The following is a 24,006-nucleotide window of genomic DNA, read 5'->3' as shown; positions in this document are numbered from 1 at the left end:
TCGTTCTGGAGAAAATGTCAATGGCGTCGGTTGCAACCCCAATCTTCTCGCAGCCCACTTTGTGTCGCTCTTCCTCCGGAACAGCTCGTCGCCTCCTCCCTCGACCCCGTCAGTCCGTTTTTCTGCATCCCTACGGATCGTCTCCGCTTCGTCAATCATGTTTCCTCCCATATTCCGATCGTTTCTTATCAGATTCGTCCGCCACGGAGAGACCGGAAGAAGAAGAAAGATGATCCGAACTGGGATGCGTCGCCAGGTACGATCATCTAATTTTAGCAGGAATTGGACCAGATTCCAGATGAGGAAGTCAAGGATTTGGGCGTCAGAATGGCTTTATCCGTGCTCAAGTTCTACAGGAGTAAGCCTGTTCCTTCAATTAGGGTTATACTGAATTATGTAGGCTAGAAACTGAATCAAAAATATGTTATTTTAATGTCGGATTGTTTCGGTGTCTGTTTCTTGATGTTTTAGCAACATGCAGATTGAAATTTATTTATGTTGATCAGGAGAAATTTCGCCGTTAATGCTGTCGAGCTGTCGGTATGTGCCTACGTGCAGTGTATATTCGATGGAGGCATATAAGAAGTATGGAGTATTAAAGGGAACAATTTTGACTGCTTGGCGTCTCTGCCGTTGCAATCCTCTCGGTTTGATTCTCTGTTATTTAACGTTTCTTCATTGGCATGCTCATTCTCTCTTCTGTGTTGAGGTTTGCTTTCAAAGTTTTAGGATTATTTGCAAGTGCCAATTAGTTATGTAGTATTCACAATATATGCACATTTCTTTGTTGTCTATGAGTATTAGCTATACATGATCTTGTTCCTAGTTGAATAGGAGTGAAACCAAATTTTGCAGCAAATTTTTCTGAGTCAGATTGAGTAAATTTTAGGTGTCTTACATTCATAGCCAATTACATATTATTCCATTTTGTATCCCTAGGCAATGGCATGCCAAAATTTACCTCTTCTGAAAAGCTTTATGCTGCCAAAACGAAACCAAACCCTTTGAACCATAAACAAAACTAAAAAAAAGCCTAAAGAATTTTGGTTTTAACTCAAACCAAATCCAACTCAATGAACTCAAACCAAATCCAACTCTCATCCTATCCTATATTAAATCCTTATTTTGGGGAGGTCCTATTCCCAATTTAGCATCCCAAACAATGCCAAAGAGCTCAAACAACACAAATATATCACCAAATAAAAAAATATTTAATTGCAAAAAGGAGTTTATACCACCTAATACTGTCCCAATATTTGCCATGGTTATCTATTATTCTATTGGTACCCTTTTCATAATGTTAAGATGGGCTAAGGCTGATAGTTAGATGGAGAAGAGAGCTTACTTGCGGAAGAATTTGTGGAGTTTTTAGGAAGGAGAGGGAGTTGTTGATCCATAAAATCCTCAAGCAGGGGTTTGCATGAAAGCTTTCTTGTGCATGAGTGGAGGTGTCAATCACTTCTCACCTCCTTTCCCAAAACTTATGCTCTATCAATTGGTAAAAGCAAACTTTATATCACCAAACCAAGCCCAAACCAAAACCCTTGAACCCAATCTAAACCAAATAAAGGTCCAAACAACTTTAGTCGGACCCATATCAAACTCATTCTCTATTAATCTCAGGATTAACTTCTTGTTTTGAGAAGGCTTTAACCCCAACTTGACATCTCAAACAATGCCTTAAAGAGCCAAAAGCACAAATATATCACCAAATAGAACATGCTTTATTTAAGTGCAAAAAGGTGGTTTAAATAAGGGGAAAAAAATCTAGATCATACACCTAGTACAATCCCTATATCTAGCACAAAGTATCAATTGCTCTATTTGTACCCATTCATAACATTGAGATGGGCATTTGTAACCAAATAAATAGGTTGGGTACCCATTGAAACTCAACCTGAATACTAACATGCAGTCAAGGAAAAATGAAAAGTATGTATTTCATCAATTAAATATCTTTGAATACCACTATTCAAGTCTTTAAACCTAAATCCATCCTATACCTGTCGCTAGCATCTGCCATTTTATCAAAATCTGTCCTAAACCTGTTTGAGGGTATCAAACCAATTTAAACGAGTGCCATCCCTTTTTGGCTTTTTTTTCCCCTCTAAATATCTTTGCAACCATATTATTCTCCAACCTGATGTGGAAAGCTTAACAATTTGGTTACTTAAATGTTTGCAATATTTATCTCTCTTTGGTTTTATTTAGCTAAATTATCCCTATGTTGTTCCTCAGCATGCAGTATGTTTAACAAACTCTTAGTTATAATGCAGGTGGCACTGGATTTGATCCTCCAAGGTGGTTTGACGAGGAAAAGCCACATGAGAAACCTTAAGGTAATTGCTGAAAAAGAGTGCTTGCATCTTTATCTTTTGTTTCATCATCATTATCATGTTTGTCCTGACCATTTAAAATTAGCTATATGAAGATTAGCCTTTTAGGCTTTTAGTCCACCCCGCCTAATGGGATTAAATTTGGTTGTTGCTGTTGTACATGAAGATTATCTTTTCATTGGGCTTTTCGGAAGGCAATTAAATTATTTTTATTTATTTCTCCATCTACTAGTTACACCTTCCACTCTAATGGTTTTTCCCCATAGAATCTATTAAGAACATATGTCTATATAATATCAATTTATTTCCTTTCATCTTTTCATCTATTGAGCTACTTCTAATTGCTTTTGAACATGTCATGAATGCAATTCAAAATTCTAAACATCAACATTAAAACTATTGCACTGCAAATTTGGACGTTATCTGAATCTTTGTCCTAGCACACACTCTAATTTTAGTGGCTTTTTATTCTTCATTTACATTATCTTCTCCCTGTATGAGTCTTCAGTCTCGAACTAGATGAAAAAGAAAAAAAAAAAGTGGGTTTATCATTGTACAGTGTTATAGGTCATTCATATTGGAACAAACTTCTATGAAATTTCTGTGTTGCTGGTGGTGTTTGTAAAACTATTGATACTTGAACATACTGTAGAAACTGATACTGAAGAAGTAGAACTGTTGAATACATTGTAGAAACTGATACCGAAGAAGGTTTGGCTGAACATTGGCTGCCATGAATTCTTTCAAAATATAATTATTTATACTTACATCAAACACCCAAATTCATACCCACAAATTGTGGATTGCCATTTGTTCAGTCCAATCCATCCCGGGCTCGTTTTGCCAATCTCAATTATGTGACACTGGGAAGGATACTTAAATCCTTATTTTGATCCCAATATTTCACCATCTATATCTATAAATAGAGCAATATAATGAATGTTCTTAAAATCTATATTCTTTTATGCTTTATATTTCTTCCCAATTCAATCTCAGGAAAGGAAGTAGATTCTAACATTAAAATCAACATAGCTCTACTTCACTTCTTTAATGGCCGAAGTCGAGAAGCTTTTATCTGATTTCTATTTAACTCATCTCTATTTAATTTCATCCACAACAGGGATGTTCCTGTTAATATATATAATGGTTACATTATGAAGCCCATTTACATTATAATATTATAAATTTAAATATTAATCGTTAATATTCATGAATAAAATTCATAAATAAATCATGCACTTGGCTGGTAATGAACTTATCTAAGGCTCAATTGTAATCTTATTTAATAAATTTTTAATTTGAATATGATGTATGTTTTTACAATATTATTTGTATTTAATATGTTTTGATATCTTGAAAATGAGATATATAGATAAATAAATTTGGACACATAAATTTTTGATAAATCAGAATTCTTTTAGGTATTCAAAATTTTCTAGACTAAGACTATGTTTACTTGGGCAGAGGGAGCAAAAGGAATCGAAAAAAGGAAGAGAAATGATGAGAAAGGAAGAGATAGAATCTAACAAGTGATCAACCAGGCAACCTCATCGCGTTGCGATAAAGGAACTTGTGTGTGGGGCCGCTAAAGTCGGTCAGATTCCACCTTTTTGTAGAAGATAAAGGAACTTGTGTCCTTGTCACCATGAGTTCCTTTGTGATGAGGTCAAGTTGTGAGTTTGCGGCCTCATCACCACAGAGTCGGATTGAGATCGTTAAATCAAGTGTAAATTTCTCCGCAACCACCTTCTTGCTCCTACTCTAGAAATCTCCTAGTCGTCTAACTATTATTGACTATAAAGTTTTCTCGTGATTGTCTCCCAACCCCATCCTAATCCCTAAATGTCTTTATGACAATGGACTATTGTGGTTGAGGTTCTACTAAAGCTCGTGCACTATGCGATTAATTAACCTGACAAGAATTAACTGACTGTTAATGTCTTTTTTTTAAAACGCTTTATATGACACTAGTCGAACAATATGACTAGTTATTAATAAAATGAGATTCTTGGAGGGTAGAAAATTAATGAAAATTTAAAGGATATATTTGTTTAAAAAATATTAGCGGCAGTTTCAAAATTGCCAAAAAAAAAAAAAAAGAAACGAATATATCACTTTGTTCACGGCGGGGCGTTGGCGCCGTCTGGGCGGTGGAGCGAAACCAGCAGTCCCCCTCCCGTCCCTTACCCGTACGACACATAGCGTCTAGTATCTCGCCACGTCCAGGGCCCCGCACGAAAGCGACGTCTCAACGGCGACCCACGGCTTTAACCATCCGCCCGCCGCGAGGCGGGTTGCCTTTTCACGCCGCTTCCTTTTCCTTTTCTCTCACTCACCCGCTTCGTCTCCGATACTTGCCCTTTGAGCGGTTAAATCTTCGCGGGACCCGCCACCAAACAACCATCACGTGAAGCAGGTAACAACGCGCGGTTGGTCGATTTCGGGACGCGAACTTTTTTTCGATGGCTCCTGGACCATCCAGCTGTACGAAGCATCCGCCCCATGTAGTTCGAAATAAATGCGGAAAAGAAAAACGGCCAAAACAAGAGAAACGCGTGCATGTGGTGGTTCGGTCACGAGGCAAGCCGGTCCACGTGGGCCGCAGTCGGGCCTGCCCCTCATTCTCCTCCTGCTCCGATTGGTACGGTTCGATGGACCCACGGAAAACCAATCCTCACTGGACCCACCGCGGCGTGACGTACCACATCAGCCCTAGAATTAATTAAATCGTGGAAAGGTTGTTAAACTCAGTTTAGTTTATTTATATTTTAAAATTTATTTTATTGATCAGTAAATTCAAAATGGCGGGGGATGCTCGTATTCCATCTCCATGACTTTTCTTTCACCCTTTTTTGCTCTTTTTCTTTTTAGGTTTCGCGCTGTGTGGCGCGGTGGGAAGAAGCAGCGGTGAAACCGGGGAAACAAATCGAACCGGGGAGGCAACAAAAAGGTTCGGATAAAAAGTAGGCGAATCACAGCCGTCCAACTCTCGCACAACTTGCGATGGAAGCAAAGCGAAGCCGTTGCTGTCTTTTCAGTCCCAAATCACCCCAGTACCACACTCTCCATGTCCCACTTCACCGCGACGCAACCTCTCGTACCCGCTTCTCACTCTGTGGCATTTTTGTCCGTTGGATGGTAATCTTACGGTGTAGATTCGGCGAAGGGTTATGATGGTATGGGCGAGCCGAGGCCCCCACGTTAGAGTGCTTATTATTACCCAATCCTTTTTCCTTAACGGAAACGCCTGGTTGCTCTCGCCGTTATGTTCAGGGTCCATCAAACTTGGTTTAATTACGCAACCTGCCATTGCTTTCGTCGAGTCTATAAATACCGCCGGTCTTCGCTTCCTCCTCGCTTCGTCCCAATCTTGCAACCCTAGAAGCGAGTGATGGCAACGGCTGCGTACGTCTACCTCGCCGCTCTGCTCGCCCTCCTCGCTCCTGCGGCGGCGCGTATCCCTGGAGTGTACACTGGCGATCAGTGGCAGGACGCTCACGCCACCTTCTACGGTGGCAGCGACGCCTCCGGCACCATGGGTTAGAAAGCATCCTGCATTTTGGTTTGATTAAGTTGTTTTTTTTTTCTTCTTGAGATTGATGAGATCTGCTTGTGCGGGGAGATCAGGCGGGGCGTGCGGGTACGGGAATCTGTACAGCCAGGGATATGGGGTGGAGAATGCGGCGCTGAGCACGGCGCTGTTCAACGACGGTGAGAGCTGCGGATCGTGCTTCGAGATCAAGTGCGCCGACGATCCGCAGTGGTGCCACAGCGGTAGTCCTTCCATTTTCATCACAGCCACCAATTTTTGCCCGCCCAACTATGCACTCCCTTCCGACAATGGCGGGTGGTGCAACCCGCCACGACCACATTTCGACCTCGCGATGCCGATGTTCCTTAAGATCGCTGAGTACCGCGCAGGCATAGTCCCGGTATCTTACCGCAGGTATGAGTCGCATGAACCCTAATTTTCGCTGGACGTTGATTAGGCCCCCAATTAAATTTCTTCGTCGGTCCCATTGATGAATCATTCCCCTTTGTTAATTTTTTTATTTATTGTTTCTTCCCCTTTTGCAACTTTTCAATTTTATTCCAATTGAATCAAATCCCTGTTTGTATCTTTCTTTTCTTCTGCGTGAACTTTATCTCACTGCCCATGCCCCCTCGAATGGCTCCTGACAAGCTTCGAGCGCGTTTCCGCTGGCATAGTGCTGGCGCTTGTGCCTGTGCTTTATACGCAGTCACTTGGGGAAGAGGGCCAATCGCAGATAAAGTAAAGCGCGTGTTCAGATTAAAACAGCCATCATCCGCATCCCATGTGCAGAAATCATTCATTTCATTTTTATTTACTCCTCCGAACGATCATTTCTACCCTTTCACCATTTTAAAATTGCAATTTGTCCCGATGACATCGACAGGGTGCCGTGCAAAAGGTCGGGCGGCATCCGGTTCACCATCAACGGTTTCAAGTACTTCAATCTCATACTAATCACCAACGTCGCCGGCGCCGGCAACATCGTACGCGCCAGCGTGAAGGGGTCCAGCACCGGGTGGATGCTCATGTCCCGCAACTGGGGCCAGAACTGGCAGTCCAACGCCATCCTCGTCGGCCAGTCGCTCTCCTTCCGCGTCACCGCCAGCGACCGCCGCACCTCCACCTCCTGGAACATCGTCCCCTCCAACTGGCAGTTCGGCCAGACCTTCGAGGGCAAGAACTTCCGCATCTGATCCACAGAACTTCAGCAGCAGTATTAGTAACAGCAGGAGATTAGAGTATTAAGTGTGTCATTGGCGCCAAGGTTTTTGAATTTGGTGTTTTGTTCGTGGTCTGGAATTGGTCCTAGTGAGAAGATATTGTGGGTAGTAGGGAAAGGTAAAGGTGAGTCGAGATAGTAAGGTTTTGAGAAGTGAGTCGGTGTGTGACAGTGACATGGTTGTGTCAAGAGTGCTTTCTGACTCTGGCGAGTTTTCTAGGTAGTAGTGGAGACAGTCTGAGCGAGGAGTATAGACTATAGACCATAGCTTGTTACTCGTAGCAGCAGAGGCTGAAGTGGCTGCACGCTGTAATGGAAAGTGATGTAGCCCGCAGTTGCTGCAATTTCATATCATCAAATAGTATTATAGTATTATGTCTTCCGACAAAAGAAAGAAAAAGTATGTGTGAGTATTATTTGTCTTCTACACTATGATGACAGCTCGATATTAATTTGGTGGAATTATCGCAGTAGCAGTCTTTGATAGGGTTTTTAAAATATTTATTTTAACTTATGGATGTAACACTTTATAGAGGATAAGTTTGTTTTAAAATTTAAGCATGGGCGATAGGGTTACTAAATTAGCTGGATAAGCTCTCTACCCGACCTACGTGCCATGTTTGGCAATTATCAAAGAAAGTATAAGAGAATTTTTTTTTTAAAGGATTAGGGAACGTTTAGTTTCGTCATTTTTTATTTTTATTTTTTAAAAATTATTGTTTGTTTTTTATTTTTTAATCTCATTTTTTGGAAAATAAGAAATTATTTTTTAAAAAAATAGAAAATAATAAAATATCATTTTTTAAGAAAAATGAAATGATAGGAAAATATAAAAATGCGATTATAGCCTGAATTTCTTCTTCAATACAAAAAAAATTAGGTCCCATCGAGGGAGAAATCGAGCATGTTCATGCTGACACAGACGATATACACCATGCGATTTAGAAGCAGAGGAAGATCGATCGTGGTCGTAGGAGTGAGCGTGATGGTGAGTGGCGGCGAGTCGAAGAAGGAAGGCGGCGCCACGCAAGCGGCCTCCGTCGCCTCCTTGAAGCCCTACGACACCTACGGCCTCTCCCCCGCTATCCTCCAATGTCGCACCGACACTGTCTTCTTCTACAGCACCTGTGATGCCACTGTTCACGGTATCAAAGGCCTGAAAAATAAAAAACAGTATATCGTATCAAACGTATTTTCTGTTTTCTAAAAATTAGCATAAAATAGGAAAATAGAAAACAGAAAATAAAAAAAAATTTCAAATCAAACGCCCCCTTATGTTATCAATAGGGATGACAATTAGACCCGAACCCGATGGGGAATCCGTTCCCCGATCCCATTTTGACCGAGGAATCCCCGAATCCGAGAAAGCGGGGATGGGGATGGGGAATCCCCGAATCTCGGAAAGCAGGGATGGGTCAGGGATGGTATTCCAAAAATTCCCCGTCTCCATCCCCGAACCTAACTTTGATAATTTCATTCATTGAGATTCATTAATTTGATTATATCCTTATATCAAATGAAAAAATAAGTCATATTGATAATTAATTGTTTGAATACTATAGTTTCATTATTTTCTAAAACAAATAATATTTTCTTTTTTTAATTAATAAAAAAGTAATAAATTTTAAAAAATACTTTTTAAATATGTCATGACGGGGATGGGGATGGATATAGGTATGGGGATACCCATAGAAATACCCACGGGGAAAATCACCTCCGAAATCTGTGGGGATCTCCGAAACCCGCTGGATACCTGAAACCCGACGGGGACGGGGATGGTATTTAAATTATGATACCCGACGGGGATGGGGACGGGGATGGTATATGGGTTTGGGTTTCGGGGACGGGGATGGAGAAGGCTTCCCCGTCAATCCCCGAACCCGTTGTCATCCCTAGTTGTCAATTTTTTCGTTTTGTTTATATTGCTATTCTTGATCCTGCCATGAATTATTTAGAAATTTCTTGTTCATGCGTAAAGAATACTAGATAGTAGTTTGATCACTTAAACCTTTCACGAAGGTCATTGCTTCACAGAGTTCATCTTCTATGAAGTTGGGATTCAATGATTCCATCTCCCGTTTGCTAGTGTTTGTTTACGAAACATTAGCTCTTGGGGCATAGTTAAGTTAATTACAATGAAGCAGAGTTGTTGAAGTGGACAAGGATCGAATCTCGACGAAACCGAGATAATGCTCTTTTGTCATAATCAACTGTAATTTTCTAATTTACTTTCTCATAGATGATCGTAAAATCGATCTTATGAGATTGTTAGAGTGACGGATTCTACCTTTGCAGAACACTATAACATATAATTTTTCGATGCATCTTTTAAAATGAAATTGATTCTGAAAATTGCGTAGTAGAGATCACTTGTAGCAGCATTTTGAGTCTTGTGGTACACTTCGGAACTTCTAACGGAAAAGCAGCCTTATCAGTGAGCCAACGTTGGCTTTGTGGCAACACCATTTCTGGTTTCATTAACTGCCAGGATCTTGCGATTTGATAGCTCTTGGAAGAGTCTTCTTCCTCCACTTCTGTCTTCCCTCCTCATGAGCGGTTCGACTGTTGCATCGCATTTCAAATTCTCCTTTTCGTTCTTCATGAACACATCATCATCATCATGCAGTCTAGGCTTGTTTGGTACTCTTTCATGGTCACTTGCCCACGAAAGCTGGCTGAGATTGAAGCTGCCGAAGCCCTGGATTCCTCGAGAGAGCTTTCTCGCCCGGTCGCGCTCTTCGTCGAGATACCGGCCATTGTCTAAGAGGTTCAAGACTCGCTGTGTCTTACACTTAACTGTGAGTCCCCAGTTGAAGCTGTAGAGGAGCAAACTAGAGTTAAGGCAATCACAAGACCCGGTTACTGTTCTCTGAATCGCTAAAACTAACTAACCCTCCTTCGTCGATGAATTTGAGGTCGCCGAGGAGTTGTATGGCTCCTTTATCGTTCTGAAACTCCTCTGCGATGCTCTTCGGACCGTGAGTTAGGAGGTACTCGACGAGTATTAGGGCCTTGTATGGCTCTCTCCACTGCTTCTTGTCAAACTTCTCAAACCTAAAATCGATATATTTACCAGAAACTGAAACCGAATTGAACGTCTGAAAAAAGTAATTGTATCAAAGATTCGATTGTGCCAAGATAATTTTCTTTTTAAAAAAACTGACTTTTTGTGTAGAATCTCCACAATTCTCCAGTAATCGTCGATCTCGAAGGCCGCCCGCGAGATGCAGCGCATGGTCTTGGAGTCGGGCGCCCAGGAGCTTGAGTTCGTGGCTTCTTCAGTGAGCCTGCAGAATAAAATGAAGCAGATACTCCCGTGGCCGAGGGAGGAAATGAAATAAACAGGCCTGAGAAAGCAGAGCCGGAGAAGGAAAAGGAGAGATCGATACAATTGCGACGGAGTGACATCGGTGAGGGCCAATCGCGCAGTCCGGAGCTTTTCTTTGAGGAAGGAGGAGGCTTGCATTCTTAGCTCATGGAAGAAGGGAGCGTCCATGGCGGTGTCGGAGGTCGGCTGGAAGAAGAGAAGGAAGAACATTCATTTATGAGAATGAATTGAAAGTTTGAAATTTGAACCGGTACTCTAGTAGCCGTTTGCTCTGCGGCAGTGTGCTGTCAACATCCGATTGGCTCTTGTTTTTTTTTTTCTAAAATCTCATTTGGCACCCTACTTGTCTTTTATTTTAGCATTTAGAATATTGTATTTTTCTAATATTTCTTAAACTAAAACTAAATTATTTTTCCTTTGTTCATTAATTTCGTCCTAATTTTTTTTAATTCAGATTTTTAATTCATTAAACTAACTTAATTTTAAAGATGATTGATTTGATCTAATAAAAAAATTTCATCAACCACTTAAATAAATTTGAAAAATATTCAATTCTACTATCAAGTTCACTATATTTTTAAACTTATAACCTATATATCAATTTTAAAAATATTACAACAGAATTTATATCACTTTTACTTATTATTATTATTATTTAATTTATAAGTCTTATTTTGGGATACTCGAATTTATATTTTTTGGAATGAGGTTATATATCTGATATGTCTAATGCATTGAGCTAATGTAATGTTAGGGTAGCGGGTCCCTTGATTGCACTACAACAAAAAAAGTTATATTAAAATATTTTGAGTCAGTCCTAATTATCTATATCGTCACATCGGTGGAAAACCGATGTCTATGATATCTGAAATATACTTTATATTGATAAATTCCAGTGCTTTATTGACTGTCTATGAAGGCGTTGTCCTTTGATTGCACTACAACAAAAACAGGTCTGAAAACATTTTAGACATCGGTTTGTAACCGATGTAATACAACTCAACGACATCGGTTTGTAACCGATGTAAAACCGATGTAATATCACTCAACGACATCGGTTTCGCAACGGTGTAAAACCGATGTAATATCTGTTTAACATCAATTTTAACAACGGTTTTCGACCGATGTAATATTACAACGACATCGGTTTTGCAACGGTGTAAAACCGATGTAATATATGTTTAACATCAATTTTAACAACGATTTTCGACCGATGTAATATCACTCAACGACATTAGTTCTACAACGGTGTAAAACCGATGTAATATCTGTTTAACATCAATTTTAGCAACGATTTTCGACCGATGTAATATCACTTAACGACAACGCTTCCAAACCGATGTCATTGAATTTAAAACTGTTGTAATAACACTTATTTTTTTTATGTTGTTTGTAAATTATGATCGAGCAAGATGACAAAATTATCATAATATTATAAATTCACCAAACAAATCACAAATAGAAAAGCACCGATATATTTAATCACCTCAATATTTATAAATAACCAAAAGTAACTAACACAAATATTCTTCTTGCAACATATTACACATTCCCTCAACGTTTTCATCCTCAGAAGGATCACCTTCAGCCCCATCGTCCTCTTCCTAGTCTTCGCCATCTTGTTCATCATCATCCTCTTCGTCCTCATCTGAATCATCATCATCCTCTTCGTCCTCATCTGTTCCTAAAAGGCAAGAGACTTTTTCAGCAAACGGATGTAGATGCAAAAAAGTGAACTAACATAGTTTTGTACATATAAATACATATAAAAACTAAGATACCTGCAATTTTGCTTCTTTTGTTTCAGCATGAGCATTGAATTTCTAAAAAGAAGCTACCATGTTACTTATGTCATTTTACCATTTGACCCTATCTTGAGTGTCATTATGATGGTGTCTTCGCAGTACATTGACCACCTATAGAAAAGCAGTTCCAAGATAACAACATATTCCAAAAGCTACACAGACAAGCAGAATATAGTATTATTTTCTTAAACGGCAGAAGCAAGACCATATATTTCATTCAAAACAAACCGTATATTTTTTTTTAACAAAACAGAGATAGCCTATAGGGGAAACTATATTTTAAAAGGCGATTTCAGAAGGCAAAGGGAAGTGATTCATTTTCCATGATCCATTGGGAATAAACAAAAGAAATCAGTAAGAATAATTGTGAATACCTTCTTGCTTCTTCATCTCTCAGTTTAGCATCCATCTCCTTGCTTGGTGGATACTTTGGGAGGCTTGATGGTTCACATGCGTATGGTGGAGTTTCAGTAAGGCAAAGTGGAAGTGCAAGAATACCAACACAACTTCTTCAAAAGTGATTTTCACCATTGTCTACTAGAAGCTGCAACAAAAAATGAAATGATTAAATATAATATTTAAACTAAATAAAAAGAATTCAATAAAAGAACAAATATAGTTGAAAGCGCGCAGTGATTCAGAATATGAAACATGAGAGTGAGGAGAAATGCTTAGTTATCTACGCACGTAGCAATTTCCAAACTGTTATTTTTTTATAAATGCAACCTTTAAGTTTTCTGCTTTCATCTAACAATTCTTTCAGGGTAAAGGGGAAAGACAGAAAATGACATCCAAATAAAAACAAAAACTCAGGCCCAAACTGGTTAAATTGCAGAAAAGGCTCATGAATCCTTTAAAAAGTTAATGCTGTTACATGTTCTTTGACTAAATGGATTTACAAAGTAAAAAAATAAAAGGCAAAGGAACTAAGATGCGTCAAACAAACCTCTTTTGAAGGAACGTATATATATGGAATATCAGCTTCCTCCAGTAAGATGGGAACATGGGTAATCACATCAATAGGAGATATATTCCCAGCAATAATACACAATCTGCAACCAACAAAGTGCAATTAACATTGCTTCCACAAATGAGGGCAGACTAAAATAAAGGCTCATCAGTTGGGTATAAGGCAGACTTGGCATGCTTCTAGATGGTACCAGAAGGTTAGATAAGTTGAATCAATTTTGGGTGTGAGGGATAGGAAGCTGAAGAACACTTGACATCAATCATAGTGATCTTAAAGATTTTCACTTGTGGGGGCAATTTTACATTGGATTCAATGACAATATAAAATCCATGCAATCAATCTCAAATAATTGAAACTAATGAGTTGTTTCAAATATTATAGATAATATTTATTAAAAGATAATCCAGATGTTACATGCAGCATGCATATGTCAAAAATATATACTGCAAGACCATTAGTTTGAGAGAGTATATCACATCAAACTAAATCTAACATAAAGACATCCCATGTAAAAACTAATTATATTATATATAGAAAAAGGAATACAAGATTGTAAATGCATCATAATAATTTCAGACTATAAACCATACTAATTTAAAACTAATATTTAACTTTTTTACTAAATAACAATCAGTAATTCAAAACCCACCACCAAAATTTCCAAGCAACTATATTCTAAACAGAAGTGTCAAATGGGGAGGTACAGTATGACTTTTGCCAAGCTTGGGACAACCCAAACCTGAACTGGTTGTGACATGCTTGGGGCAGTAGGCACAGGCTAGAGTCAGGCACAACTCTCCAACCAGGCATAAAATTAGTCCTGGATGAGTAAGGCTCGCAAGGGTTGGCGCACAGCCCAAACATGGCCTTTTCTTTTTTTTAAAAAAAAAATTTTTTATGCAGGCACTTCACATTTAGTTGCTTCTTTTCACCTACAATGTAATTATAATCAACAATAGAACAAGAAGGAAACTGACCCCTTTTGACCACGGCGCACGCTCTTCACTACTTCCTTCACTCCACGTTTCAAGCACTTAGCCTCAGCAGCTGGTATCACAAATACAATGCAACAAAAAAGTCATAACTTGTATGAATATATCACAGCAAAGAGAGGATTTTTGGTGGGCAAAACGATTTCCTTTTCTATTTAGTCCAAAACCAGCAAACGAAAAGGGCCTCCGAGTGTCCAACTATCATAATAACCTAAATGATACAAGCTGACATTCGCAATCAATCGGAGAAACAAACAGCATCGCTTGCAATAATAGAGGAGACTACCTCGTCGGACGAGCTTGAGGCTCCGCTTGCATAACTTCTTTCCGGCTAAGGGTTTGGCAATCGGGGCGACGGCCATCAACTTCTTCCTCTCCTTCAGCGACTTCTCATTTTCACTGTCGCTCCCCATCCCTGTATATCTCCTTGTCGATCTCGACGATTCCCGTAAGGTACCGGATCGACCAAGGTTTGTGAGGAACTTACGGCCGAGGCGGCGGAGTGCGGCGGCCAAGGTTTGCGAACTAGGAAACGCGAGGGTTTTATACACGTGTTCAGGGTTTAACCACAGCGTCCGTGTCGAACACGGATGGTACTCGACCCAGAGAGGATTATTATTATTATTATTATTATTATTATTATTATTATTATTATTATTTATGTATTATGTATTATGAATTATTATTTAAAAAATTGACAAAAGAACAGGAGAGTTGGCACAATAATAAAATTATATAAACCTATGATTTTATAATCAGGGATCATAAAAATAATCTCTTATAATAAAGGATAAGACTATATATAATAGATGCATCTAGATTCATATTGTGGAGAAGTACATGTATTACAAATTTAATAAATAATAATAATAATAACTAATTGAGAACGAGTTTTAACTCAAAATTTTGACAATGCTATTACCAACTAATGCTGTTTGGCAGCTTAGATGTGATCTCAATTGCACTCAAACTGTTTCATAAATAATCTCAATTTCAATAAAAGAATTCAATATAATATTTAAAAGGGCAAGCGCGCAGTGGTTAAGTCGGCCGGGTGTAGGGAATTGGAAGCGCGGGTCTAGGGGTTTTAGAAGCGCGTAGTGGAAGAAATATTTGGAGGGAGCTTTCAAAACCGTTGTTATAGCTTTCAAAACCGTTGTTGAAAGCGCAAATAGACAACGATTTTAAATTGTTGTTATAGCTTCCAAAATCGTTGTTGAAAGCGCACATAGACAACGGTTTGAAAACCGTTGTCGTAGTCTTCAAAAACCGTTGTTAAAAGCGCACATAGACAACGGTTTTAAAACCGTTGTTGTATCCTCCAAAAACTGTTGTCGTAGTCTCCAATCAACCTCTCAAAGACAACGAAAATATACAACGGTTTTAAATTGTTGTTATAGCTTCCAAAACCGTTGTTGAAAGCGCAAATAGACATCGATTTTAAAATGTTGTTATAGCTTTCAAAACCGTTGTTGAAAGCGCAAATAGACAACGGTTTTCAAACCGTTGTCGTAGTCTTCAAAAACCGTTGTTGAAAGCGCACATAGACATCGATTTTAAAACCGTTGTCGTAGCCTCCAAAAATCGTTGTCGTAGGCTCCAACCGATGTCTCAAAGACATCGGTTTTTGTTAAAACCGTTGTTAAAAAGTAAAAGACATCGGTTTTGACATAAAACCGATGTCTTTTGAGTGTTGTTAAAGATCGATTTTCTTGTAGTGTTAAGGTCCATTACCATGTCCTCATCCTGCACCTTGAAATCACAAATTTTAAGCTCATGGTTGCTCGCATCTTTGAAAAGCATAGGCAGGATAGATCTTGCTGCAAAGAATTAACATATTTTAGCTAGCTATTAATTTGGACTTCAGCTTCAGTGCTAATTAATGGCATTGAAGTCTCTGGTTTTGAATAAACCTCCTCTCCAAATAAAGGATCAGTTGTTATTTATTGACTTCTGAGCATTGAAATAAGAATTTTCATCGGCCAAACTAACCTTTTTTTCCCAGAGTTGACTAAGTTCCAACACCAGAACAAAGTAGGGATAATTTTTGCTGACTTTGTCCACTATTGATAAGTGTCAGCTGGCTTCCAATGCCAAGGCATTTCCTTTTCCAAGATTCTAGATGTTCTGCATTTGAACAATTGATTGTCCCAGTAGCCTTTTGTTTGTGTATAAGTGTATTGATTGATTCTCAGTTGGTAGCCCTGATAATCATCAATAGGTATATTGAAGTAGAAAACTGATGCTAATTGCTGTCCTCTTCCTTCCTTTATCGCAACGTGACTTGATGGGTTACTTGTGAAATTATATTGATATTCAGCCCACTGAATATATCGAGAATTGAATAGCTAGGAAACCAATATAAAATTTCAATGATCTTTTCCATATTTCCTTCCTCGACTTTGATGAAAATTATTGTATCATCAGCATATTGAAGTAGAATATATGCTGGTGGATTGGAGCTTTACATTCATCAAACTTTTGAGCTTTTATCATTTGGTAATTAATATTTTTATATTTGGATAATAAATAGATAATTAATTATAAGTACATCTTAATGACCATTAATTAATTATAAGTAAAGGTCATTAAGAAATTTAGTAAAGGCCATTATTTTTTATTTAGATATTCTTTTAGATTGCTTTTATGTTTGCTTGTATTCGTCTTTAAAAGGCTAAATATTTAAGCATGTATTGATGACCTATGATCATCATCATTTTGAGTGTAGAATAGAATATTTAAACACATCTTGATGGCCTTTATCTATTTGGGCTCAAAATTGAACCCCTAAACAGGTACTTAGGTTTTGAACTTATATTCACTCAAATATCAAACAAATTTTAAATATTCAAATGTGAAAAAGCAATTAAGCAAATAATGTATTAAAATGTGTATTTATATTATAAATAGGTACTAGCCCCCCTTTCTCTCTCTCTTTGCCTCATGGGCATAACCGAATTGATATTTGAGTGGTAGATTATCACATGAGAGTATGAATCGAATCTCCGAACGAATAATTTTTTGAGGAATAAAATCTCTCCTATCTGAAGAGACTGCTCAATCATCATAATTTACTCTCTTCAATTAATCGCTATGAGACCGATATTGAAAGACATCCCGGATGCCACATATCATTAAAATGTGTATTTATATTATAATAATTATGTATTAATTTAATAATCTTTCAAATATACTATCACCAACCATGTTTAAAATGAATTAAAATATTAATATTTCACACTACAAATTAATTTATAAATTAGCGTATAGTTTTAAAATTGACATAGAGATACAAAATAATTTTCAGAAGCTAATTTGCAAAGGACCTTACACAAGATTTTACCATCAAAATAAACCTTTTCAGATCCTAAATGATTTGTAAATTATTTTATATTTTTAAAATTTCTATTATTTCAAAGACATTTCTATTATTTTTTCAATATTAATATTAATTATACAAAAAGGAGCTCCACATATATTATACAAAAAGGAGCTCCACATTCTCCTAATTCAGATCATTTGAATTGACGACCATGTGAAAGGAATCTTGGCCGGGGCGGAGCAATATCATCCCAAACTTAAACATACCGTTCCAACGAATACCCGGAAGACCCGCTTGGAAAAGCTTAAAGCATGCTGACAGCGTTCGGTGCAAAATTTGGTGGTGTTTTCCAAGTCAAAGCCGAAATGATTTCAATGTGCCAGTAAATTGCCGGTTTTTTCTGCTTCTGTAACGCCCGGAATGATATAAGTCGTCAGGTATATAACTGCTACATGTTACAATAAGTAAATAATTAACCGCTCACCCGTCTTAGTTAAGCATACGCGCCTCAGAGGTCCCACAGTTACCTAACTGAAGACCCAATTACCCACTGGTGACGCAATTGGATAATTCGCCAGAAATTTGTATCGGGGTTCGCTTTAATTGACGTTTGCCCGAATTCCTTCGCCCATTCCCAACCCTTAGGTTCACTATAGAAAACGCACGCGTAGTTTTCACGCGCGCTCGGGAGTTGAGGTCGTGAGTGGGAGGCAAATTCTGCGTAAAGTGGCCGCGTGCGATTTTGCAGTATCGAAACTCCGCCCATTGTATTTACCCGGTCACGGAGAAGGATCGCGCGGGACTTGGGCTTTTCCTTTTTGCCTTGGCTTCTGTTCGCCGCTGTCGTTGTTGGTCATCTCTGAACTACACTTCGATCGGGTGCCCGCCGCCGCCGTGCCGCTGACTCGATTCATAGCATGAGAGAATTTGTGATTAGATCACAACTTATGAGTATCTCTACATGTGTAATTATGAATATATTTAAATTATCCCTAGTTGATGAATTGATGATTACAGACATCATCGATTCTGTTAAGACTAACACGTTTAAACTCTTTGGTTCGACAAGCAGTTGATCTCACTAGCTAGAGACATTAGATATTTAGAGTTAAATGTGGATGCTGATTAAAGTTAATTAATTCATTGGAGCGACTTGCCATGAGACTTCATATGATTTTTTATGCACATATCAATGAAGATCTTAATGTAGCTTAAGTATGAGTTTCCTTGGACTTGTAGTATTTAAGTCACCTTGGTTATGGAGGCTTATACTTTGACATCTTAAGCAGATATCTCCGATGAGATGTAGACCCAAGATGATTGGGTATAAGTCAAAGTGTTCAAAGGTATTTGAATAGCCCACAAAGGATTCACCGCTCTCTGTAAAGAGAGAGACGTATACCCTACGATCGCTTAGCTTATTGGGATTGTTAATGAAAGTCTTTAGCTAAAGAAGCACATGTCAAGAGTATGACATTCTTGGACATATGTACAAGTAACTTGAATCCATAAGACAAGAAAGAAGCTTAGACAAAGTATATATGGAGTAGTCAGCCTAGTAGGGACTGACACAGACAAACCATGTCTTGAACCAAGCGGTATAAGAGGGTGAAAGGAACGAGACACGTTTATTAAAACTGATGAAAGGTTTAGAAATCATTTTGAAATAAATCATTAATTTTGTGGTCAATTGGGGATCATGATGTACTACTAGGTGTCACTCAAGATTGTTCCATAATTAATGGTTAATTATGGATAACCAACATAATCGGAAACCTATTGGGTTATATGAACAAGAAGTTTTCTGAAGGACTTAAAACAAGTTTGAGAATTAGATTCTCAGATCGAGAGAATATTAGTTTGATTGGACCAAACAACAAGAAAAATTGATTTAATTTAGATCAGAGAAAGCTTAGTTATTAAACCAAATAATTCGATGTTGAACCAAATTGAACTAACTTAGTTTGATTTATAATGGAAACTATTTTGGCAAAATAAAAGGGATGATAAGATTTGTCTTGAGAAGATGAATCAAACAAAACTTATTTGGGTCAAATTGGAGGTCATTTGTTCATAGAACCAAACAAACTAAACATGAACCGATTTGCTACAGTAGTCAGACCTGAACCCGATTCAGTGTTTAGCCTGATTTTCCTTTTCTCCCGGCCCGGCCCAAGCGAGCGCGCGATTTCTCGATCGTGATTTCTTCTCACGCAACACCTGCATCCAGCAGAACAGGCGGTTGATGCCACCGCCGTTCCAACTTCCTCGCCGTCTTCTTCATGCCGGCCATGGGTATAAGAAGAGAGGAGAGCAGAGGGAATCAAACAAGTGAAAAAAAGGAAAGGAAACCCTAGTTTGCTAAACCCTCCCTTTTCCCTCTGTTCATCGCCGCTGCTGTGAGCACTGAGCTCGTACGCTTTCTGCCGATCGCCGGAGGAGCCGTCTACTGAAGAAGGGACCAATAATAGGTAGTTTTTCCTTTCCCCTCTTCTCCTGTTAAACCTCGAGCTCTATCGCTGTCGTTGTGACTCTGTTCCCACCGCCGTCGCCGTTGGAATGTGGTTCTACCAATGACAGGCTAGGGTTTTGGTGAGGGCTGAGGTGCTGCCATTTTGGAGTCCTCAATCTTCCCACTGTTGCTGCCAAATCGTTCGCTGGAGAAGCTTTCGCGGAATTCTTCGTTGGACGAAGAAGTTGTGATTTTTCAAGATTATGGGTAGTTCTTAGGCTTTTGCCATGTGCCTACGGTGTTTCTATTTTCTGAAAATTATTTCGGTCATTTTTCTGGTTTCTGTATTGTTAGAATTTTGATTCTCAATGATAGAAAGAAAGCCTCGAAAATGATCGTGACGTGTGTTGTTGCGTGTTTCCGATATTAGAGTTTTCTCTCGTATCGATTGTTACTGCTCGTCAGTTAGTACCGAAGACTATGACGCAACTTGAGGCTTTGAAAGTCATCCTAAAGATCGCTTCTCATGGATCACCAGTAGAGACGGGACTCCGATGAGGACCGTGCGATTGATGCCCTTCCCGCTTAGTGTCATACGCCAGGTACGCGTAGAATAATTAATTCTGTAAAAATTTTAAATTTTTATTATGTCTTGTACTTACTGTTTCCTGACTATACATGCGTGTGTTGTAATAATTTGAATAATTATTATTGTTTTATTTCCACTATGCACGTTTCCGAAATGTGAAAATGTATGCATTGCACCAGGACGATCCCAACAGTGGTATCAGAGCCTGGTTGTGTAAGGCATACACGTAAAATGATTTTACGTGTTTTGGCTATTCGTAAGTTTAATTAAGAAAATTTTATGATTTAATTTAGAATTTCTATAGAAACTTCCTAATTTATAAGAAATTTCAAATTAGAAAAATTATTCCCTATTTAAATTAGAATTAAAATTAAAGAATATTATTTTTTAAGAATAAAATATGTAATTAGATGCATAAATTAGAATTAAAATTTCTATAGAAACTTCGCCTTGTCTCGTCTCTTTGCTAAGATCCGGCCACCACTTTGGAAGAAGGGTTCGGCCACCCCTCTCCCTTTTATAGTGTTCACGCCAAAGACCAAGCCCCAATCTCTCTAAAAAAATTTTCTAAAATTTTTCTAATTTGGATTGATTTTATAAACCAATTCCAAATTTATAGAAAGATTTTTAATCTAAATCTTTAGATTAAATTGCAACCGTCGGATCCTTTTGATTTGATTTTTCCTTTTTATAAAAAAACAAAATCAACTTTATCCAATTTATTAATTGGCCGGTCATAATTAAAATTAATTCTAATTTGGATTAATTTTTATAACCAATTCTAAATTCCAGAATTATTTTAAATCTCAGCCAATTAAATAGATTGCAACCGTCGGATCTTTTTAATTTGGTTTTTCCTTTTAAAAAAAAACCAAACCATCCTTATCCTTATCATAAGTGGCCGGCCCACCTATGGATAGGATTGGTTTAATCCTTGAACCAATTTTATATTAAAATAGAAAATAAAACCGAACCGAAGAGATCTCATCCGTCGGATGCAACTTAATCTCATCTAACGGTTACGATATAATCTCTTTTAATATAACTTAATTGCTTCGATCCAACGGCCCTGATCTTTTTCCTTGGGCATGTGGTTCAATGAACCAACTCTGGTTCACCTCGTGAACCGGTTCTTCCTTCCAAAGAGAATTAAAACCGAACCGGAGAGATCTCATCCATCGGACGCGACTTAATCTCATCCAACGGTTCTAATCTATTCTCTTTCATTCTTCTTTATTTATTTCGATCCAATGGATGCAACTTGATCTAATCCCATGGATACAAGCTGATCTCATCCATTAACTCATCCTACGGTCGAGAACTAATCTCATCCAACGGTTGAGATTAAATCTCATCCGACGGCTGAGAACTAATCTCATCCGTTTGATTGCATCCTTTTGAAGATGTCTTTAGGCTACAGTGGGGACCTCGAGGAGGTATTGGATCTGGCCTTCTGATGGGTTTCGGATCCCGTATTCAACCCCGAATACACACCTACATCCATCAACAACGATCCATTCCACTAGAGGATCATTGTTGCACTACCAATCCAATCCCCAAATTACGTTATGGGTTCCTTCTTATTATTTTATGCATTGCTCCCCGTGTTTAAGATATCGTATGTCCGTCAATTATCTGAGTTCACTGACAACTCAATAATCGACATCTAAGACCTTGAATAGTACCACTCAACCTTATTGTCAGCCGGACTAAGTCCACTTGCAAGATTTGACTTGACAATCCTTATGAGCTCTCCAAGGGGACATCATCAGCCCTACTGGGACACGGATTCCTTCTATAATTAATGGCACACCGTATAAATAGTAACATCACCCAACTTACCGAGAATATTTGATCTGACGGAAAGATCTCACCCTTTGGTAAATCAAAGCAATAATTACTAAGTATAGGTGCCCATTTATTACATCGGGATTAAGAGTGCATAATTATAATAACAGAGGTCTTGTTCAATTTGCGAGTCAGTGTAAATCGAACAACCTCAATGGTCCTACTCAATACACACAAAGTGCACTAGTGTAATTCTACAGTCAAGACAGACAGTCACCGAATTACACTACAACCGTTCCCGATGGTTTGTCCAAAGTCATCTTGGTTGTGAGCCTTAGTTTATAATTCACAAGGGACCGATAATCATGGTCTTCTGTGTCTCACAGACACCAAGTTATCTACAATGTAAATTAAGAGGACTTTATTGCAAAATATACTATTGCAATCATTTGACCAAAACATGATACTTTATTTCATAAATGTTTATATACAAAAGAGCAAGTCTTTTCAGTATACATCCTAACAGAGATCCTTGGATTAGTCATCTCGTAGAGGTGGATACCAAGGGTTTTCATTTTCTTATTTATTTTACTTCAGCTAAAATTTTTGCAGAAAAATTTGAAGAATCGCTATTCACCCCCTCTAGTGAACGCACCGATCCTAACATTCATAACAAATTGACTATACTCTTCTGACAATGATTGTAGGATAAAGTCAATGGTCGATTCTTGACCCAGTGGAAATTCTAGTCTTTCAAGGTTCTCAATATACCCAATCATCTTGAGTACGTAAGTTATTACAGGAGTTCCTTCTTGCATCTTGAATGTAAATAGGGCCTTAGATATCTTAAACTGCTCGTGTCTAGCTTGCCCTTGATATAGTTATTTCAGGTGCTCAACCATATCATGTGCATCCATGTTCTCATATTGCTTCTAAAGCTCAGAGTTCATGGTGGCAAGCATTAGGCATGATACATCTAATGCATCATCTTGATGCTTCTTGTAAGCATCTTTCTCCGCAAGAGTGGCAGTAGGGGTGGATGCTTCAAGAAGAGGTTGCTCTAGGACGTACAGTTTTCATTTTTTTTTTGAAGATGATCCTCAAATTTCTATACTAATCTAGGAAATTACCTCCGTTGAGCTTATTCTTCTCAAGGACAGATCGTAGAGAGAGGGTATTTGATGTGTTAGATGACATGGTGATCTACAACAGTAAAATGTAGAAATAAGTATCATATCTAAATCATTTAATTAGGCTTTTAATTAAATAATGCTCCTACTGAATCATAGAACTTTGGTAGAGGCTAGTCATGGATGTAGGCAAACACATTTTTCCCACACTACTAGCTCCTAATCCAATAGCTACAAATTCATGTAGGATAAGATCCTCATCATACCTCACCTTGAGTTAGCTTTGGTTAATCACCCAAGACTTAGTATGATAGGTAGGCAATATTTTACCAATTACATTCCATGCAACTCTTGGAAACAAAGGGTCAAGATCCACATTATACATCATCTTGAGTTAGCATTGACTAATCGCTCAAGACTTAGTATAATTGTTCTCTTACCTAACCTTCCCAACTTTTGGGATATGCCTCTAAGTTTTCCTCAATCTAATTGAGGTAACTTAGTTAAGTCTCACCCAAAGTTCCATAGCAGGATATCACA

At 38.3% G+C, this 24,006-nt stretch overlaps 4 protein-coding genes and 1 long non-coding RNA gene across 5 annotated transcripts; 2 read left to right on the top strand and 3 right to left on the bottom strand.

The window, feature by feature from the left end:
- The first annotated feature begins 1 nt into the window (after position 1).
- LOC141831052 (uncharacterized) lies at positions 2–2,558 on the top strand. The gene is given in 5 exon segments (XM_074718493.1): positions 2–227; positions 229–256; positions 299–358; positions 507–647; positions 2,277–2,558. Coding segments are annotated over 5 exon segments (504 nt in total). The 5' UTR covers positions 2–14; the 3' UTR covers positions 2,339–2,558.
- Positions 2,559–5,709: 3,151 nt separating this feature from the next.
- On the top strand, positions 5,710–7,463 carry LOC141830335 (expansin-A6-like). Its single transcript, XM_074717780.1, has 3 exons — positions 5,710–5,875; positions 5,964–6,282; positions 6,755–7,463. Exons 1-3 carry the CDS (start codon positions 5,728–5,730, stop codon positions 7,062–7,064), a joined length of 777 nt encoding a protein of 258 aa, XP_074573881.1. The 5' UTR covers positions 5,710–5,727; the 3' UTR covers positions 7,065–7,463.
- A 2,058-nt stretch (positions 7,464–9,521) lies between these two features.
- LOC141831280 (epsin-3-like) lies at positions 9,522–10,586 on the bottom strand. Its single transcript, XM_074718684.1, has 4 exons — positions 10,480–10,586; positions 10,255–10,377; positions 9,983–10,144; positions 9,522–9,906 (listed from the first exon to the last, which is right to left on the bottom strand). Exons 1-4 carry the CDS (start codon positions 10,584–10,586, stop codon positions 9,522–9,524), a joined length of 777 nt encoding a protein of 258 aa, XP_074574785.1.
- Positions 10,587–11,877: 1,291 nt separating this feature from the next.
- Positions 11,878–12,269, bottom strand: LOC141831153 (uncharacterized). The gene is made up of 2 exons (XR_012602015.1): positions 12,200–12,269; positions 11,878–12,102 (listed from the first exon to the last, which is right to left on the bottom strand). It is a non-coding gene; the product is annotated as an uncharacterized LOC141831153 (long non-coding RNA).
- Positions 12,270–13,093: 824 nt separating this feature from the next.
- Positions 13,094–14,700, bottom strand: LOC141830581 (H/ACA ribonucleoprotein complex subunit 2-like protein). Its single transcript, XM_074717984.1, has 4 exons — positions 14,472–14,700; positions 14,171–14,240; positions 13,170–13,275; positions 13,094–13,108 (listed from the first exon to the last, which is right to left on the bottom strand). Exons 1-4 carry the CDS (start codon positions 14,596–14,598, stop codon positions 13,094–13,096), a joined length of 318 nt encoding a protein of 105 aa, XP_074574085.1. The 5' UTR covers positions 14,599–14,700.
- Between the last annotated feature and the right edge of the window lie 9,306 nt (positions 14,701–24,006).

This window comes from Curcuma longa, chromosome 6, assembly GCF_044706935.1.
Source record: "Curcuma longa cultivar G26 ecotype Majalengka, Jawa Barat chromosome 6, ITB_CL_G26_1.1, whole genome shotgun sequence".
In the NCBI taxonomy this organism is placed as follows: domain Eukaryota; kingdom Viridiplantae; phylum Streptophyta; class Magnoliopsida; order Zingiberales; family Zingiberaceae; genus Curcuma; species Curcuma longa.
Note: the sequence above shows the minus strand (reverse complement) of the source record. Positions and strands in the feature narration are given on the sequence as shown.

Excerpts from the sequence above, each read along its gene's own strand:
- LOC141830581 (XM_074717984.1), bottom strand. The coding sequence starts at position 14,598 with ATGGGGAGCGACAGTGAAAATGAGAAGTCGCTGAAGGAGAGGAAGAAG. Across the intron at positions 14,241-14,471 it reads CCTCAAGCTCGTCCGACGAG|CTGCTGAGGCTAAGTGCTTG; the intron begins GTAGTCTCCTCT and ends TTGTGATACCAG. Across the intron at positions 13,276-14,170 it reads GTGCGCCGTGGTCAAAAGGG|ATTGTGTATTATTGCTGGGA; the intron begins GTCAGTTTCCTT and ends TGTTGGTTGCAG.
- LOC141830335 (XM_074717780.1), top strand. The coding sequence starts at position 5,728 with ATGGCAACGGCTGCGTACGTCTACCTCGCCGCTCTGCTCGCCCTCCTC. Across the intron at positions 5,876-5,963 it reads CGACGCCTCCGGCACCATGG|GCGGGGCGTGCGGGTACGGG; the intron begins GTTAGAAAGCAT and ends CGGGGAGATCAG. Across the intron at positions 6,283-6,754 it reads GTCCCGGTATCTTACCGCAG|GGTGCCGTGCAAAAGGTCGG; the intron begins GTATGAGTCGCA and ends TGACATCGACAG.
- LOC141831280 (XM_074718684.1), bottom strand. The coding sequence starts at position 10,586 with ATGGACGCTCCCTTCTTCCATGAGCTAAGAATGCAAGCCTCCTCCTTC. Across the intron at positions 10,145-10,254 it reads GTGGAGATTCTACACAAAAA|GTTTGAGAAGTTTGACAAGA; the intron begins GTCAGTTTTTTT and ends TATCGATTTTAG. Across the intron at positions 9,907-9,982 it reads AAATTCATCGACGAAGGAGG|CTTCAACTGGGGACTCACAG; the intron begins GTTAGTTAGTTT and ends GCTCCTCTACAG.